Source organism: Mesitornis unicolor, unplaced genomic scaffold, assembly GCF_000695765.1.
Source record: "Mesitornis unicolor isolate BGI_N332 unplaced genomic scaffold, ASM69576v1 scaffold33382, whole genome shotgun sequence".
Classification (NCBI taxonomy): Eukaryota; Metazoa; Chordata; class Aves; order Mesitornithiformes; family Mesitornithidae; genus Mesitornis; species Mesitornis unicolor.
Window position 1 is genome coordinate 23,392 of NW_010167686.1, and position 16,478 is coordinate 39,869.

The window sequence follows — 16,478 nt, forward strand, 5'->3', positions numbered from 1 at the left end:
TCTGCACAGGGCAGAAGTAGAAAGCTTCACGTGTTGCTGCGTGGCAGCTGTCAGAGCAGGTCCTGACTTCTCAGCTGCCAGCAAATGGGAGAATCGCTGTCCTGCAACTGCAGCAGATGCAGTGGTTGAATGAATGTTCACTTCCAAAGTTTTATAAAATACTTCTGTCACAGTGTTCACTTCAAAGGTGAACTGAAAAGTTATTATCTTCTTGCACTTTTAAAGCTGTAGATAAAGTTCGCAAGGTTGAGGCTCTTTCCTGAAGCAAAAAGTTGACAAATTTAAACAGTGCTTGAGATACGTGCTTCCTTCTGTCTTACGTGTGATTTGGCTTTAATTGTGGCTTTGTCTGGTGTACTCCGAGGTGTAATATGCAATGTAAATTTTTGTAATCCATGGTTTCTTCTAGAGAAATTCAAGTATCAGCTTCATGGCTGCAGAAACCTGGTGGTGTGGGACATCTTCCTTTAGTTAAAGTTGCTCTGTCTGAGTGAACATAAAGGGCTAAGAAGAGAACGGACTCAGCGAGTCATCAAATGGTTCATCTACACCTGTTAAAATAACATTAAGACTGTGCTTTGGAGCTTTTTCCATTTGACTTTTGTGTGGTTTTTTGTCTGGTGAGCTCTCTCTGTCAATAGATGTCACTGTGCTGCAAGGATTGTGGTGATTTAGAGAGGATTTAGCTGGTAACAAACAGAAGACCCAGGAAAGCATAACTGTACTTTCTGATTCCTCAGGTCCTGCCAACTTCACCGAAATAACTAAAGATTTTGATGAGAATAAGGAAAACAAAACTCCAGAAGGCTCCCAGGGGGAGGTTGACTGGCTGCAGCAGTACGATATGGAGAGAGAGAGGGAAGAACAGGAACTTCAGCAGGCGCTGGCTCAAAGCCTTCAAGAGCAAGTAAGGAATAAAATTTGCTTTCTTGAGTTGTCTTCCCCAGCACTGGAAACGTGATGGCTGAAGGAAAAGCTTCTGTTTAGACAGTAACGGCAAAGGGATGCTCCTGCTTTTTTGGGAGAACCAGTTGAAAAAAAGGTTTGGGTTTCTTCTAGCTCCCTTGTCAGTAGAGTGACAGCACTGGATACGTCTGGACACGTTTTGTGTGTGCTTTGGAAACCAGATATCACATCACAGACCTGCAGATTTCTCAAAGCTTTCTGTGCACATTTATACACTGGCTTGTAACATTATATAAGAACGATGATAAACTAAACTAAACTCTTGCTATCTGTCACTGAGAACCAAACCTACCCTTAGCTTCTTGCCTGAAGGCCCTGCAGCGTGTTTTGTCAAGATGCAAAGTGAAAGAAGCAGGCTTCAAAGCAAAGGCGAAAGTGGGCCATGCCAGGTCAAGTTAAAGATTTGTCTATCCCAGTGCCTTGTTTCTGAAAGTAGAGGATGCTTAGTGAAGAATATAGGAACTGAGCATGTATGTGATCCTCTCCTGTCAGTAAATTGGAAAAAGATTCCCAAATAATGTAGTCTAAAAGCAAGTCCTTTAAATTAGACTTGGAAAGAGTTGGGATCTCGGATTGTGTGCTAACCATTTGTATTCCACTTGAATTTCAAGACCTGTAACTAATGTCCACAAGTTTAACTGAGCCATTGAGAGTGGAGCAAGCACTTAGCCAGGTCTTTAAATAAGTGCCCTTGTCTGCTCTCTACTAATACTAAAGCTATCATGGTTTTCCTTATGAGATCTGATGTTTCCATGGCTCTTGGATTTTCTCTCCCATTACTCATTAGGAGGTGCTGGTTGTTCTGTTCCATGCCAGATGTAGCTTTGATTCAGCAACAGTGAATGGTTTAACAAAGATTTTTAAATGCTTTAGAAATAGTGAGATAAAAGGCCTCATGCTAATAATGTAAAACTGCCCTTGGAGTGTAGTTCTGCTGCAGTTCTGAAGCAAAAATCTGTTATTCTGATGATTCAGGCATGGAAACACAGTAGCTGTGTTTATCTTGATTTGAAATACGTAGTTAGGGTTCTGCGTTCAGGTGCACCCAAAGCATCCAAACCCTGAATTAAGAAGCCAGCTCATGAAATATTATCGCCTGGCTGGCTGTAGCTCTGAGCTTTCAAGAGTGGTGGAAGGACCAGGGCCATGATATTATCCAAACATTAGAAGGGTTTGTTGACTTGAGGTTTCTTGGCTACTTGCTCGTGGTAATATTTTTAATACCTGGTTGCATGGTGGTGTCTTTTTTTTTTTTTTTCACATCCTGCCTTTGAGTTTCACCTGTGACATGGAACCACTGGCTCCACCTTCAAATGCCTTAAAAATAGTGAAATATGGCAGGATTTAATGACCCTGCCCTCAGCTGGCTTTGAGCACAGGTCGTCTAAATTTTGCTGAAGCGTGAGGAGCTTTGTGTGTGGGTGACAGCTTTCCTTAGCGAAACGTTGCAAATTCATTCGGATGCTTTTCAAACTAATGATCCAGAGAAAGCAATTGGTGTTACTACAGACTCGCTCTGCTGCATACCAAACTTCAGGAACTTTGACGAGCCTTAATGAAGGTTTGTCCCAGGTTCTGCTGCGCAGGAACATTGGACTCTGGCTGGTTGCAAACATTCCTTCACATGGAACCTTTAATTTACAATGTCAGGTTTGTTGTAGAAACCAGAGCAGCACAGTTTCAATGGAAAAAGAGCACTACAAGAATTTTAAACAGTGAAGTGTCTCAATGAGCTAAGTTTTGTTCTCTTCCCGTCAGGAGGCACGAGAGCAGAAAGAGGATGATGACCTTAAACGAGCCACGGAATTAAGTCTACAAGGTGAAACTCGTTTAACTTCTTCAAGGAGGTTGCTTTTGAGGGAAATAGATATGTGTGAGTGCAGCTCCTGAGTGTCTAATACAGCTGGGATTTCGTGCTCTTTTGGTGTGTGCTTTGTTGTGTTTGGCTTTGCTCAGGTCAGCTTTTCTTGCTCTTGGTTTTGAAAGCAAATACCAGGAAAATTTTAGTAAGAAATATGACTTATTTCAGTCTCTTGAGGTTTTAATTTATTTTTATATATGTAAACAAATGCATAATTAGATACATAATATTGTACTTTTATAATATTCATTTTATTATAATGAATATATGAATATATATAGCAAAATGGACCGTGAAATTTCGCATTCCTAGGAAAAGCAGGCATGCTGATGCCTCTAGTCAAAGCATAAGGATTATTTCTTACTTGTGTTGATATTTTAGTGCTGATTAATTAATGCACTGGCCTTGCCCAGGAAGACAAATAAGTGTTCTCCCTGCCTGATAAAGGATAGGAGAGAGACAGACCTCACTGTGAGGTATAGCTGTTGGCTGTGAAAAAAGAAACTCAGAGTACGCTATCTGTGTTTCCCGAATCCAGACAGCATGGTGAGCCTCGGGCACTGTTTAACATTTGTGTGAGGCTGGCATGCAAGTGATTTCATACGACCTGGCAGAGCAGAGCATAACCCAGAGAAAATTCTTGATCCGAGGAGGGAGAGGGAGGTGTAATGAAGTATTGTGTTAAGATACTCGTAGTTGCTCAGGCACCTTTAAAGGCCCTCAGTTGTTACTGGATGAACCTGTGTCTGCTTCTGAAGAGGAGAAAGTTGAATGCTGCTTAAACGTCCCTCAGCTTGAGTCCTGGCCCTGGATGAGCTCTGGCAGACAGAGTGCCCAGTCCCTCTCAGATCTTCCTTGATTTATTTCTGGGAAGACTTCAGCCCTAGAAATCCAAATCCTTCTTCCTCCTGATTTGCAGTCGCTTGACTTAAACATGAGCATTGCCTTGTGCTTCTCAACTCGCTACTGTCGTTTGTGAGGCACCAACCAGCAGTTGTTCAAGGAGATGCTAAGAATCTTGACCATATGTCTGGTAGCATTTATCTTAGAAGGGTTTCCAGTGGTGCTGTGATCAAAGAGCCACTCGTCATCCAGCAGCCATTGGTGAGGTGGTGTTTAGCAATACCCAAGTGGCTGTTTCTTGGCTGTAGTCTGGCTTACAACAGCCTGAACAAGCATGGAAACCAGCAGTAAAATATTCTCAGTTAAAGGGATTAATCTATAAACTTCCCAAGAAGATTATACTAATCCAGAGTCTGATGGTTTAACATGGCAAGCAGAACATCTGCATCATAACTGGCTGATAGTCTCTTTAAAAAAAATAAAATAAATAAAGTATCCTGAGCGGTGTCCTGTTAATCTCAACTTCTCATCCACCCAGCGCTCCGTGGCTTTAATTTAGCTGGTGAAAACGTAGCTACTTCTCCTAATGAGTACTGTACGAAATCTTAAATTAGTCGGGTAGCTGCAGAATCCCAGGAAGTTTGGAACAGCGTGTACAGGGAGCAGCGGTGCCTTCCGGCTCTTTACAGAAAGCTGCCTGCAGTTTGCTCAGCCAAGCAAACTGGAAGTTCCTGCGGTGAGCAGCCTTCTTACCATTGAAAACAATGAAAAGATGCCTGCTGCCAGCAGTAGCATTTGGATGCCAGTTGTAATTGAGAAATGCACTTTGTTAATGCAACTTATAGTTAAAACTGTAATTCATAGCTTCTTGGTGCAGAAACTTCAAGTTCACTGACCAGCTTGGCTGTGCTTCCTTTAATGTGGGTTCTGGCCGCAGCCCATCAGTGCTCTGGAGCAGACTGGCAGTTTAAGTGCTCTTTTGTCACCCAGTTACCATTGTTACAGTACTCTTTTGTAAAAGTCATCGTCTTTGAGATATGATGCTAAAATTACTTCTGTAGTCTGAGATACTTTTCATAACTATTGCCCTGACAAGCTGGAGAAAGAGAGTTTTTATTTGGAAATTCCAATGTCTCCTGCTTTCCTTGGAAAGGAAGCTTGAACCATTAGCATTTTATTGTGCTTGTTTATGTGGATAGATACATATCAACCTGTTGTGAATTCCTCTGTGTGCCACGGCTTCTTACCCGGTGTCGTCGTTTCCATGCTGTCTAGAGTTTAACAGCTCTCTCCTGGACAGCGTTGGCTCTGATGAAGACTCTGGGAATGAGGACATTCTTGACATGGAGTATTCAGAAGCTGAAGCAGAAGAGCTGAAAAGAAATGCTGAGGTGGGATCTTATGATTTCAAAAGCCAACTGAGAAATACACCCCTTCTTTACCATCAGTTTAGCGCTGGAGAGTTTTACAGAGCAGATGTAGAGTCTAGAAAGGACTTTTATGTTCAGAAGTGAAGGCAGGAAATTGCTGTCCTTAAGAGTCTCTCCTATTGTGTCATTTTAATAAACAAAACAAACCGAACCAACCAAACAAACACAAAAGAAAAGAGCTGCAGAGACCCTCTGAGTTTCTCCAAGGTGTGGATAATGGTGAAAAGGAAACAGTAATTTTATACTAGAAATGTTGCAGTGCAAGTAAAGCAATGGGCCTGAAGTTTTTACTTAGAGAGAGGACTTCAGCCAGCATGGTGGTTTAGCTGCATCGCCATGGGCTCTAGGTCCTGCACCACCAGAGCTGAGAAGCTGTGGCAAGCTCTCATTCCCATGAGGTGAAGTGTGGCTGTAAGCCAGGCTGTGCTGCCAGCCACTGGCACTCTCAGACTCCACACAGGAGTGGTGTGAATGTTGCCTGCTTGCCTCACTGGAAGGAGTGCTGTGTAGAGTGGAAACGGTTAAATAATTGGAGTTTCCTTGAGCAGTCTTTATTTTCTGACCCTTCTTTACCAATTTCCTTACCCTTAAACTGAGAGTTACATTTTACGAGTGTTGTCAGTGAATCATATCAATAACATCTCCTGGTCAGAGACAATTAAAAAGTCATTGTCAAAAGCCAAATAGCATCATTTAGTTTTATTGTCGGTGATGTTTCCTGCATGCAAAGAGCACGTTGTCTGCTGATATTACAGGTTCAGGACAAGAGAATCTGGGCATGTCCAGTATTAGCTGTTAAGTGTGTGTACAGTTATCAAAGGTATTTCTTTGATATTGCAGAAGTAAGCGTGGTGTTCCCTTTTTGCTCTTCTATGTTTATTTGGAGGATTAATTCTGACATCAGTGGAAGTTGCTCAGGAAATGGTTGTTTAGAAAACTTTGCAGTGTAGAACTCGTGTCAGCATCTGCTCTGAGGTCAGGGTGGCTCCTTTTATGTGTTCGTTGGTTTGCTGAAAAATTAAATAAAGTGTGAGGCTTTTTCCCACTTCTGGAAGGACTTGGTTTGATCTGAATCAGGATGTCTGTTTCTGTAATCCTTGATTGAGTTTCAGCTGTTATCTCAGGTGTAGATCGTCCTGTCCATAAACTTTGTGGGACAAAAATGAACTCTTTAATTGGACTTTATTTTCAGACAGGAGAGCTTCCTCACTCCTACCGTCTCATCAGCATCGTCAGCCATATTGGAAGCACATCATCCTCAGGTAAAAGATACTGTATTTTATTCTTCATTTCTTATCTAACTTAATCTGTAATACAGAATTACTGTGGCAGTATTATTTGCAGAGAAGAATTCAAGCAGCAAAGCAAGTCTTCCATCATGGTTTGCTGGCAGGGGAGCAGGTTGAGGATGTCTTGGTGCCTAACTGCGGCACGTGGACAAAGTGCTGCTATGGGGTCTGTGGCATTGCCTGTGCTTGTTACCAGCTCATTGACCAGGAAGAGTGGAGGGGCCAGAATCTTAAGGGTCTTTCAGCATTTAAATCTGACACAGGTCACTGGACCAGGGTCTCTAGCTAACCAGCTCACTGGTTGAACCGGAGCAGGAAAAGAAAGGTGCGCTCTCTGTTTTTAAGGTCATTATATCAGTGATGTCTATGATATCAAGAAGCAGTCCTGGTTCACCTACAACGACCTGGAAGTGTCCAGAACTCTGGAGGCCACCGTTCAGTGTGACAGAGACCGAAGTGGCTACATCTTCTTCTATATGCACAAGTAGGTATCCTGGGCAGTTTTGGTGGTAGTAATCACCTGCTGCCTGTGAGGAAGTGGGCTTCTTCCTCTGGTCCTTTTTGCTGGGATGGAAAGTATCTCCATTTGTCAGAAGAAATCACAATCACAGAACGTTAGGGATTGGAAGGGACCTCAAAAGCTCATCCAGTCCAATCCCCCTGCCGGAGCAGGAACACCCAGATGAGGTTGCACAGGAAGGCGTCCAGGCGGGTTTTGAATGTCTGCAGAGAAGGAGACTCCACAACCTCTCTGGGCAGCCTGGTCCAGGGCTCTATCACCCTCACTGAGAAGAAGTTTCTTCTCAAATTTAAGTGGAACCTCCTGTAATCACAGTCAGAATTACATGCAGGAATGACAAAATTGAAGTGCTCTGAGTTCAGAGGCATGGAATTGTATGTCTCTAATACATAGACTTTTAACAAGACGCGTTAAATCATCGTTTAAGAAGGGGATTCAGTGTCTCATCAATGTGTTTGTTTCACCAGGAATCATAATGGAGCTTGGGTTTTCCCTTAAATGCTCTGATACTTGTAAATGTCCTTATCCCTGCTCCTAGCAGTTATGATGTTGCAGTAACAGTCATCTCAGGACATGGGCAAGATGAGCCTTGCAGGTAGAAATGATACCTTTTCAGGCACATGGACCTGATGAAGGAGTTTTGTGCCTTAGTTTGTCCCCTTCTGTCTTTACTGGTTGCTCTAATAAGGAATATCACTTCATCTACAGACTGTCCTGTGTTGCTTCTGGTTCTTTTATCAGACAGGAGTTTTTCACTGCTGTTACTGTTCTCTGAGGCTTTACCACTGACCTTATTCATTGTAGTAAGTGAAAAAGTGCTGGGGGATTCAAGGAGATCAGACACCTGAGTCTGCGTAACACCTTTCTCAGTAATGCTTGAGCGTGTGGGTTAAATCCAGTTGCTGGTTCCCGCAGGACCATCTTACAGAGCAGTTTGTTGTTGCACGTACGTTTCACTGCTGGTCTTGTTCTCTGTTCTAGGGATATCTTCGATGAGTTACTAGAAACGGAAAAAAATGCACAGCCACTTAGCATGGAAGTAGGAAGATCGGTTCGTCAGCCTCTGTGAAGAGTAAAACACCTTGTTCCTCCTGAGGAACGAGGGGAATTCTGAACTTGTGCCAGGCACGCAGGAGTAACAAACAGCTCAGGGCCAAATCAAGAGACAAAAGGTAGAAATATGGGACACTCGGTTTGCTGCACCATCTGTGTGAGTCCTGGGCCTGAACCACGCGTTTAAACCTTGACATCCGAGAGCGATCCTCCTGCGGTGAAGTTTTTAGTGTTCCTCAAATAATTCTGTCAGCATGGAGCCTTAAAGAGTTGCATCAAGCCACAAGATTACAGCTGCTCATAAACTGATTTTAAAAAAATAGTGCAAAAATAAACTCTACTGTAAAAGCCCGTTCACCTGGGAGACGTGAGTGCAGAGATTTACGTATCACTTGGCTTTTATTTTTCTGTTTTGTTTTGGCTTGTTTTGTTTTTTTTCCTCCAGGAACAATTGAAGCAATAGATTCTGTAACCCGGCGTGTGTGGTGTTGGTAACGTTTACTGGAAGCCTGCATCGCTGCATGCGCTCTTGCCGGTCACCTCGCTGACGGGCGTTTTGGAGCCGTTCAAGCGGATGCGTTTTGACGTTCGTGAGTTTCAAGCGCTCCGCTGTTTCCATGCGGTCCCAGGAGACAAACTGGGGGTGCTGCAGGATGGACCGTGTACCTGGTGGCAGCTCTGTCGGGTTTTGGGTTTTTTTACACAGTTCACTGTCATCCTCTTTTAGATGTGAGATTCTGTTTGTGATTTCTTTTGTTTTACAAGGTCTGTTGTTTGATTGCATTTTCTTCACAAAGTTGTTGTGTGAGTACCGTTTGGGAGGAGAGGTCTCTTTAGATGTGCATGGCTATTTTGTGCTGAAGTTGGATTGCTGAGGGCTGCTGTGCTGTAACCGTGGGGGCAGGTGAACATCTGGAGCTGACTGAGAGCAGCAGCAGGAGGTGAGCAAGAGCCCCTGGTGAGAGAAGGAGCATTCAGGTGTTGCCCTTTCTGCGCAGGCCTGGGTCATCGTGAAACGGGAGCGGTGGGGAAAGGCAGGGTCTGCAGAGCAGCGCTTGGCACAGGAGTTGCTCTTTGAGCCGTGGTCTTGCCTTGTTCTTGTGTCCCGGGGTGAGAGGGTTTTACTGCAGCTGTGCCTCAGCTCTCCCTTCAGGGAGTGCAGAGTGCTCAAACTGTGAAACTGAACCAGGTGGAAAGCTTTCGGAAAGCCCATGGTCAGCATTAACAGCACAGGTAGGAGGAAGTGTTGCGTTTTATTGGGTTTAGAGACGCGCCTTTTATAGCTCGTTTCAGCAGCGGGGGAAGCCTGGTGACTTCATTTTTTCAGCACCTTTGCACTTATTTAGCAAGGGCAGATGTCTCCCTTCGCTGGCATTTATTCGTTTCAGAGAAGCTGTTGCTGTTAAGCAGAGTAGTTGCTCTTGTTTTGGCCTCTAGTTCTGATTTTTGCAGCTTGAGTTTTGGAGGTGAAAGAATTCTTTTAAAAAGAAAACCAAACCACAAAGCAAAGCAAACACCTTTTTTGCTGTCGAGAGAGTTTCTGAGTTTTTTAAATTATCGTTAGGAGTTTCTCAGGAATAAATCAGCTGAAACAAAGCAGACAAAACCGTTGATTTAGGAGACAGCAGCACCTCTTCCGTGTGGGGATGCCACCTTGGTGAGCGACAGCCGCCAGTAAAACCTCCCCAGGCCGCTTTGGGGACCCCAGCACAGTGAAAAGTGACCGACCTCCGGTCCGCGTGTCAGATGGACCTGGTCAAGGCAACGTGTCTGGTGTCTGAGCTGGGAATGTTAGGTTGTAAACGTGACAGAGCGTTTATCTTGTGAGATGCAGCCCGAGTGAGCGTGTGTGTTAATTTATTACAAAACATTACACTTTTCTATGTTGATACTGACTTTGGTAGAGTTCTGAGTGACAGGAAGAGGCTGTGACGTGGGAGTTGTCCTTTGCAGTGGTCACCCCTGCGGACGTGATGAAGGGACTCCTCCATCCAGAGGGCAAATCTGCTTTTCACAGGCACATCCCATGCTAGCGTTGTAAATACCTGGTGTTCCTGTAGTGGCAGAAGTCAGCTCTGCTTTTTTGGGTGGCAAAGTTGTTTTTGCGAGGCACTGCACTCCAGTTAATTTATAATAAAAGCAAGCATTGCCTGACTTTTCAGTCCAGTACCTTTTGTTTTAAAACCAGATTTGTTTGGCTAAAGGTACAAAAGCTGATGCTTGAAACCAGTGTTCCTTGTTTTATGAAAAGCTCTTGCTTATTATTCTAGCCATTAAAAACATGCAGACATCGGTTAATTAATTTAAGCTTTTTTGTTTGGCGTGTGGCAGCTCAGTTGCACCTTCACCCTGGTGGGAGCATCTGTGGAGCCCCTTCCCTGCAGAAAGCAGCACTCTCCCTGTCCGAGAGCAGCGGGGAGGAAGACAGGGCTGTGATCGTTGCTGGGTGCGCTGCCCGCCAGCTGTGGCTGTCACACTCACAACAGCAGGTTTGGTGAGGTGGTCCCTTCCAGGTGAGGTGCCCATGCCGGGGCATAGGCAGATGGAGCGGTTGCTGTCCCTGAATGCCTGCAGGCTCTTCCTCAGTTGTAGAGTGGCAGTTCAACATTCACCCGCTCCTGAATCAGCTTCGTTCAGTCCAAGTGTGATTCAGCAAGTAAACGCAAGGAACAACTCCTGTCTTGCCATTCCCCTCGCCCCTTCGTTGTTTGGCTGCGCTGATTTGGTCTTGATTTCCTCCTCAACTCGGAGAGGTGCAGGACCATTGGTGTCAGTGACCTGGAGCTTGTGTGCGCGGGTCCCTGGGGAGCCCTGGCCGCAGGGCTGCACAAAGAGCCTTTGCAAAGCAGGGACTGGTTTCTCGACTCGTGCTGCAGCCTAGGAGGAGTGGGGCTCTCCAAAACCTGGGTAAACATCCCCTCTGCATCTTCCTTCCCTTCCTGAGGAAGGGCTGAGGGCGAGCCCAGCGCTGCCTGATGCGGTCATCCAGGCGTGGGGCGTGTGGAGGTCGGCCTGTTGGGGAGTGGGGATGGGGGGGCTGGGAATAACTCATCTGCTTTGTTTTCTTTTTAATTGAGATTTTAAATTAGCCCTGTAATCACCCGCCAAAGAGAGGAAAAGGGGTGCGGGACCCCTGGCAGCTGCTGTCGGTGCAGCTCTGTTGCCAGACTCCATCTTGGGGTGGCCGCTGCCTGTTTCTACCTGCACCCCGAGTTTCTGAGTCTTTATACTGTTGATGTGGAGCAGCACTTTTCTCTGTGTTTTAGCAGACCTGTTCCTCTCTATTTACAGGTTGTTTTTTTTCTCTTGGGTTCCCCCTGGCCCTTTTTAAATGATGTGTAGATAGATTTTTTTTTTTTTTTGTGAAATTAAAACTTCTTTATTAACCCTCTCTTGGTTTGGGGTCTTATTTCCACACTACCTCTTGAACGCTGTGGCCAATGGACACCACACCTCTGCCCTGCGTTTGCCACTGGGACTTTGCTCCGTAGCCCAGGAACAGGGGCTGTTTATGTGTGTTTAGCACCTCCTGCCACATGCAAATCCTGCCCCAGCCCCTCTCTGGGTCCCCAGCAGATCCCAGGCAGGAGGGAGATGCCCTCCTCCCCTCCCTCGGCAAGGACAAGTGGTCCCTGGTGTCTGTTCCGAGTGGGTGCTGTCCCCACACAGGTGCCATCCCCTCAGCCTGGAGTGCGTTGCTTTTACCTTTGGTACTGCGCGTGTTTATTGAGGTGCAGGCAATAATGGAGGGAGCGGCTCCAGGTGTATACAGGACCTTTACCCCTGAGCTGCAGCTGCTGGAGTGGGATGGGGGAAGCTCCTCTGGCTCCCCAGGGGGTGCTCGGGGGGGTAGGCATTGCCCCTGAACACAGAGGGGGTGAAGGGCCTGGAGAAGGAGCTTGGGGGTCCTTCCCTGTGCTGCCTCAGTCAAGATCCATGTCTTCCTGCACCCCATCTCTTTGCCAAATAAGCCCCACAACCCGGCTGAGCCCAGGGTTCAGGAGGGAAGATGCACCCCTGCTTTTCAAATATATTTTATTTAATAAAAATAAATGAGCTGTGGGTGTCCCTGTGCCCAGGCTCCTGCCCTAGAAGAGCCCTTTGTCCTTCTTGAGTTTCTGTTGTTTCCACAGGGGCAGGTTGCCGAAGGCGGAGCGGCTCATGCCAAAGACAGCCTGGAAGTCCTGGTCAGAGAGGTGGTACTGGGGGAGGAGAGAGGAGACTGAGCTCAAGCTGAGGGGGCTCCCCCTGGTCCCCCCCGCAGCCCCCTGGCTCACCTCCTTCCTGCTGGGGTCCACGCCCCGTGGCAGGTCCTCTGCTGAGGCGTTCACCAGCACGTCCAGGGGGAAGGTCTCCAGTTTGTCAGGGAGGAGGGTGGTGGTGCTGGTGAAGATCTCTTGTTTGGATGTGAGCACCTGCACGGGGGGGACAGGGTCACATCAGAGGTGGCACCGAGCTAGCCCCAGCTGTCCCCTCCCTGGAGGACGTGTCCTTGCAGCTCCTCATGCCAAGGGGATGGAGGAGCTTGCTGGGCCCTCTCCTGCCCCCTCTCCCTGTGCCGCTTACTGAGGTGAGCTGCTCCAGGCTGCTCTCGTCCCCCAGCTCAGTTCTCAGCTCCTCATAGGATTTCTTGTCCTGGGAAGGGGACAAAAGTGCTCAGAGCCGTGGCACAGGCAGGGATCATACGAACCATTGCCTGCTCCAGGAGATGCTGGCTGGGGCCAGATCCAGACTTGGTCCCCAGCTGCAAAGGGCCCTCCCTGTTCTTTCCAGCCCTCTCCATGACTCACGTCCCAGTAGAGGGGGTCCCAGGCCAGGAACCAGCCGGTGAAGGTGGGGGGCTCGTGGCCCTGCTTCACCACGATGATGGGAGTGTTGAGGTCACGCCCACTGGGGTGGCTTCGCAGGTACTCCTGGGCCATCACTGCCGCTGCCTCCTTCTCTGACTCGTTGGCGCCTTTCCCAATCCAGAAGAAAACCTGCAACGAGGTCACCATGTCCACAACTGGGTCGGGACAGGACCCTCTGGGGCTGTGTCTGACCCGTGACTGGGGGGCATCTAGAGTCTGTCCACGGCCAAGGGCACTGGGTGGCTGTCAGCATTCCCTGGAGCAGGGGGGATGCAAAAAACCAGCGTGAGGACAGGGACATGGTGGTTTCCAGACTCTCATGCCATGACCTCTGGCTGCTGCAGGTCCTCTGCCCCCCTGGGGATATCAGCTTGTGGGATCAAAGGTGTCCCCCGGTCTGTGCCCCCCAGCTCACCTGGTCCCATGTGTCCAGCAGGTAAACATCGTTCTCCTCCAGGTCATCCTGGGTGAAGTCTACAATCTCTGTGGCCAGGAAGGTGCCTGTCTTGTTGGAGCACTCAAAGAGTCGGGGGGACACAGATGGGTTCTCTTCCTGCAGCCTGGCAGGGGGCAATGCAGTGGTGATGGTGGGAACGGGGCCCATCACACCCCCAAGGGTGAGCAGGCACAAAGGATGTGTGGACACAGGGCTGGTACCTCTTGCTGTTGGCATATTGGGACTTGCCTCCCAGGGCCACCCAGAACTCAGGTGGCTCCTGGCCCTCTGCGATCACTGGCTTCTCTGACTTGGAGATGATGTCGGCCACCGTCTTGCCCATCTCGCGCTCGTCCCCGCTGCAGCCCTGCAGAGCAAGCACAGCTGCTCCATCACCAACCCCAGCCGAGGAGGAGAAGGTGAGGACATCTCTCCTGGAGGTGGGAGGAGATGGGGACATCTCTCTGGGGGTGGCAGCACTGGTGCCGGTGCCCAACAGTACCCACCTTCCCATACCAGAGGTAGCAGCAGCTGGGGGTCTTGAGCACAAAGACGTCATTGGAGTTGAGGGAGGAGGCCCGGACGGGCACCTCGAAGGCCTTGGTGTTGTACTCGTTGGTGCCGTGCACGTGGAAGAGGCGGGTGGATGGCGTGGGCTCATTGCTGCCTGACCGTGAGGTGCCGCCCTGGGGACAGCAGCGGGGGGGGACAAGGACAAGAGGTCACCACTGGTGCCACAAGCTCGCCCTGCTGCCTACTCCCCGCCCCAGCAGCACCGTGCTCACCGCGTACACCACCATCCTGCCCTTGAAGATGGCCATTAGGTGGGCCGGCTCCTTGCCCATGGTGACGCGGACCTGCACGGGCTCGTTGTTGTACTTCTGGTCCAGGATGACGGTTTGGTAGGCAGAGGCAGCCAGCTCGTCCGTGCTGGCTTGGCGGCCCTGGGCAGGGCAGAGCGGGGCTCAATGTCCACCACAGTCCCCTTTTCCCTCTTGGGAAGAGGGAACCCTCATGCAGAGCCCACCCCAATCCAGGGAGGTGCCCCTGTCCTGCACCCATGGGTCAGTGACCTGGAGAGTCTCACCTGCCAGAGGTAGATGATGCGGTTCACCTTGGGCCCCACGTGGTAGGTGTAGAGCACCAGGTAGCAGTCTCCGCCGTAGAAATGGCCCAGCCACCGCTTCTCCACTGGCACCAACTCATTATTCTCCACACGCCAGACCTGGTGTGTTTGGGATGGTGCTGTGCTGCTGCCTGGGCTGCTGCATCCCCCTCCCCTGCAGCCACTGGGCCCTGCAGCATCCCCCAGAACAGCCCAGGGGGTGCTCCAAGGGGGTCCTGCATCCCGTCCCAGCCACCCTACCTCCACCTCCCCAGATCCATCATCCACCATCTTCTGCTGGGCGGCCATCTGGGGCTTGGCGTGCAGCGTGGTGGCATCAAACTTCACCTGCTCCACCTTGGCTGTGGGGAAGGCAGGGGGCTAAGCTACATCCTGATGGTTGTGGGAGTCCCCACAGCCCCCCCATCCCAACCTGGGGAGTCCTGCAATTTCAGAAAGGGACACACACCCACTTTGCCCACAGTGTGGGTCTTGCCCAACCCGCTGGTCTGGTTGGGTACGGTCCATTTTTGGAAGAGCTGCCTGAAGATGGTTGACTCTGACCCATCGTTCTCTGTCTCCACACTGGTGCTGGCTGGGTAGTTTTTGGCTTTGATGAAGCCCTGGGGGGATTCAGACACAAAACACGGGCATGGTGTGCCCAGCTCCCTCGGGCAGCCTGGCTGTCCCATAACCAATCCCCAACCGAGCACCCACCAGTGCCCTGCTCATCGCTTGCTGCTTCTCCTCCTTGTTGGCGTTCTTGCCTTTCCACACAAAGATCTTGAGACCTCCTTGATCAAGGATGTAGCAGTCCTTGGAGGGGAATAACAACAGAAATTAGGACTTTGGGCGGCATCAACCCATCAAAAGACACTTTGGTGGGCTTTAGAAGGGTTAAAGCTGCCAAGGAAACTGGGCAACCCAACCATGGGTGACGCACCTCATGTAAGAGCATGTCTTGAGTCAGGGGTCGAATCCCCACCTCCTGTATGACCAGGTTCCCATTGGCATTGGAGAGGCTGGCAGGGGGACAGAGAAGAGGGAGAGGTTAGAAATGGGGCTGGAAAACCCTCTCCCCATCCCCACCTTGAGCTGGGAGGGATGGGTGAGGGTGTCCCCTCCACATCCCCTTCCACACCGCAATCACAGCAGAGGTGGTACCCAGGAGATCATCTTGTCCTGTGATGCCTTGCAGCTTGCCCTGTCATGCAGCAGGGTCATATCCAGCTCATTCATGGCCATGAGGAGAGGCAAAGGGGTGTCAAATGTGATGGGGCCACCTAGGAACACTGCCACTGTGTCCAAAGATCATGGCACCAGGGGGTTCCCTTGCTCCAATGGCACCCAAAGGACCTGTCTTCACCCCTGTGGTGGCCTTGACCCCTCTTGGTGGCTGTCTGCAGGGACAGGACTTGTGGGACATATCAGAGATGGGAGCTGGGTCCCCCTAGCACTCCACGAGATGCCCCCACAAGCAAACCCACCCCAATAACTCACTGGTAGAGCTTGAGGGAAGAGTGGAGCTTCTGGTCCACTTTGTCATCAGGGATGGCCGCCTTGATATCCCTCTTCTCACCCAGCACATGCGTGAGGACCTGCATGAGTCCTGGCGAGGCGCCCTCGTCCTCACCATCCACCACCCCCACCTTGGCACGGCCCCCGCGCTCCCGGTCACGGATGTCCTTGGCCAGGGTCATCGCCTGTCCCCGGGGGAGAAGGGGTCAGCCAGGATCCAGGAGGGGCGGCCAGTCACCCCCTTCCTCTGGGAGAGGACCTACTGAGGCCTAGCACAGGGGCCAGGGCTCCTAGGACCACCCCTGGCCGTACCCTTAGCCTCTCGTTTCGGTTGCTCTCAGGACCGTTCCACTGGATGATGAGCTGGCCCAGGTCCAGCAGGAACACGTCCCCCCGGTTGAAGCTTTTCCAGCTCATCTCCACCTGCATTGGAACAGGATTGGGGGGGGGTGTCAAGCAGGAGGACACCTGGGTCGCCTCATCTCAGTGCAGGTGCCTCCAGCCTGAATTCCTCCTTCCTGTCCCAAGAGGAGCTTTTTGGGGTGAGGTTACCCCTGGGGCACAACAGCATGGCCCTTCACATCCACTCTGGACCCTTCTTGAGGGC

At 49.6% G+C, this 16,478-nt stretch overlaps 2 protein-coding genes across 2 annotated transcripts in view; one reads left to right on the forward strand and one right to left on the reverse strand.

Annotated features, from left to right (window-relative positions):
* The window catches only part of USP37 (ubiquitin specific peptidase 37), a 31,093-nt gene extending 23,004 nt beyond the window's left edge, over nt 1-8,089 (forward strand). Inside the window, exons 18-23 of the mRNA XM_010178784.1 lie at nt 741-907; nt 2,725-2,785; nt 4,946-5,061; nt 6,293-6,362; nt 6,735-6,873; nt 7,891-8,089. Of these exons, the coding sequence (XP_010177086.1) occupies nt 741-907; nt 2,725-2,785; nt 4,946-5,061; nt 6,293-6,362; nt 6,735-6,873; nt 7,891-7,978 (641 nt within the window). The 3' untranslated portion in view covers nt 7,979-8,089. The remainder of the gene's footprint in view (nt 1-740; nt 908-2,724; nt 2,786-4,945; nt 5,062-6,292; nt 6,363-6,734; nt 6,874-7,890) is intronic.
* A 3,961-nt stretch (nt 8,090-12,050) lies between these two features.
* The window catches only part of LOC104536226 (villin-1-like), a 5,361-nt gene continuing 933 nt past the window's right edge, over nt 12,051-16,478 (reverse strand). Inside the window, 15 exon segments of the mRNA XM_010178785.1 lie at nt 12,051-12,164; nt 12,240-12,377; nt 12,529-12,597; nt 12,753-12,941; nt 13,228-13,372; nt 13,470-13,615; nt 13,755-13,934; nt 14,034-14,192; nt 14,336-14,473; nt 14,615-14,715; nt 14,823-14,976; nt 15,071-15,169; nt 15,297-15,375; nt 15,854-16,056; nt 16,184-16,367. Coding sequence (XP_010177087.1) covers nt 12,051-12,164; nt 12,240-12,377; nt 12,529-12,597; nt 12,753-12,941; nt 13,228-13,372; nt 13,470-13,615; nt 13,755-13,934; nt 14,034-14,192; nt 14,336-14,473; nt 14,615-14,715; nt 14,823-14,976; nt 15,071-15,169; nt 15,297-15,375; nt 15,854-16,056; nt 16,184-16,367 — 2,098 coding nt within the window.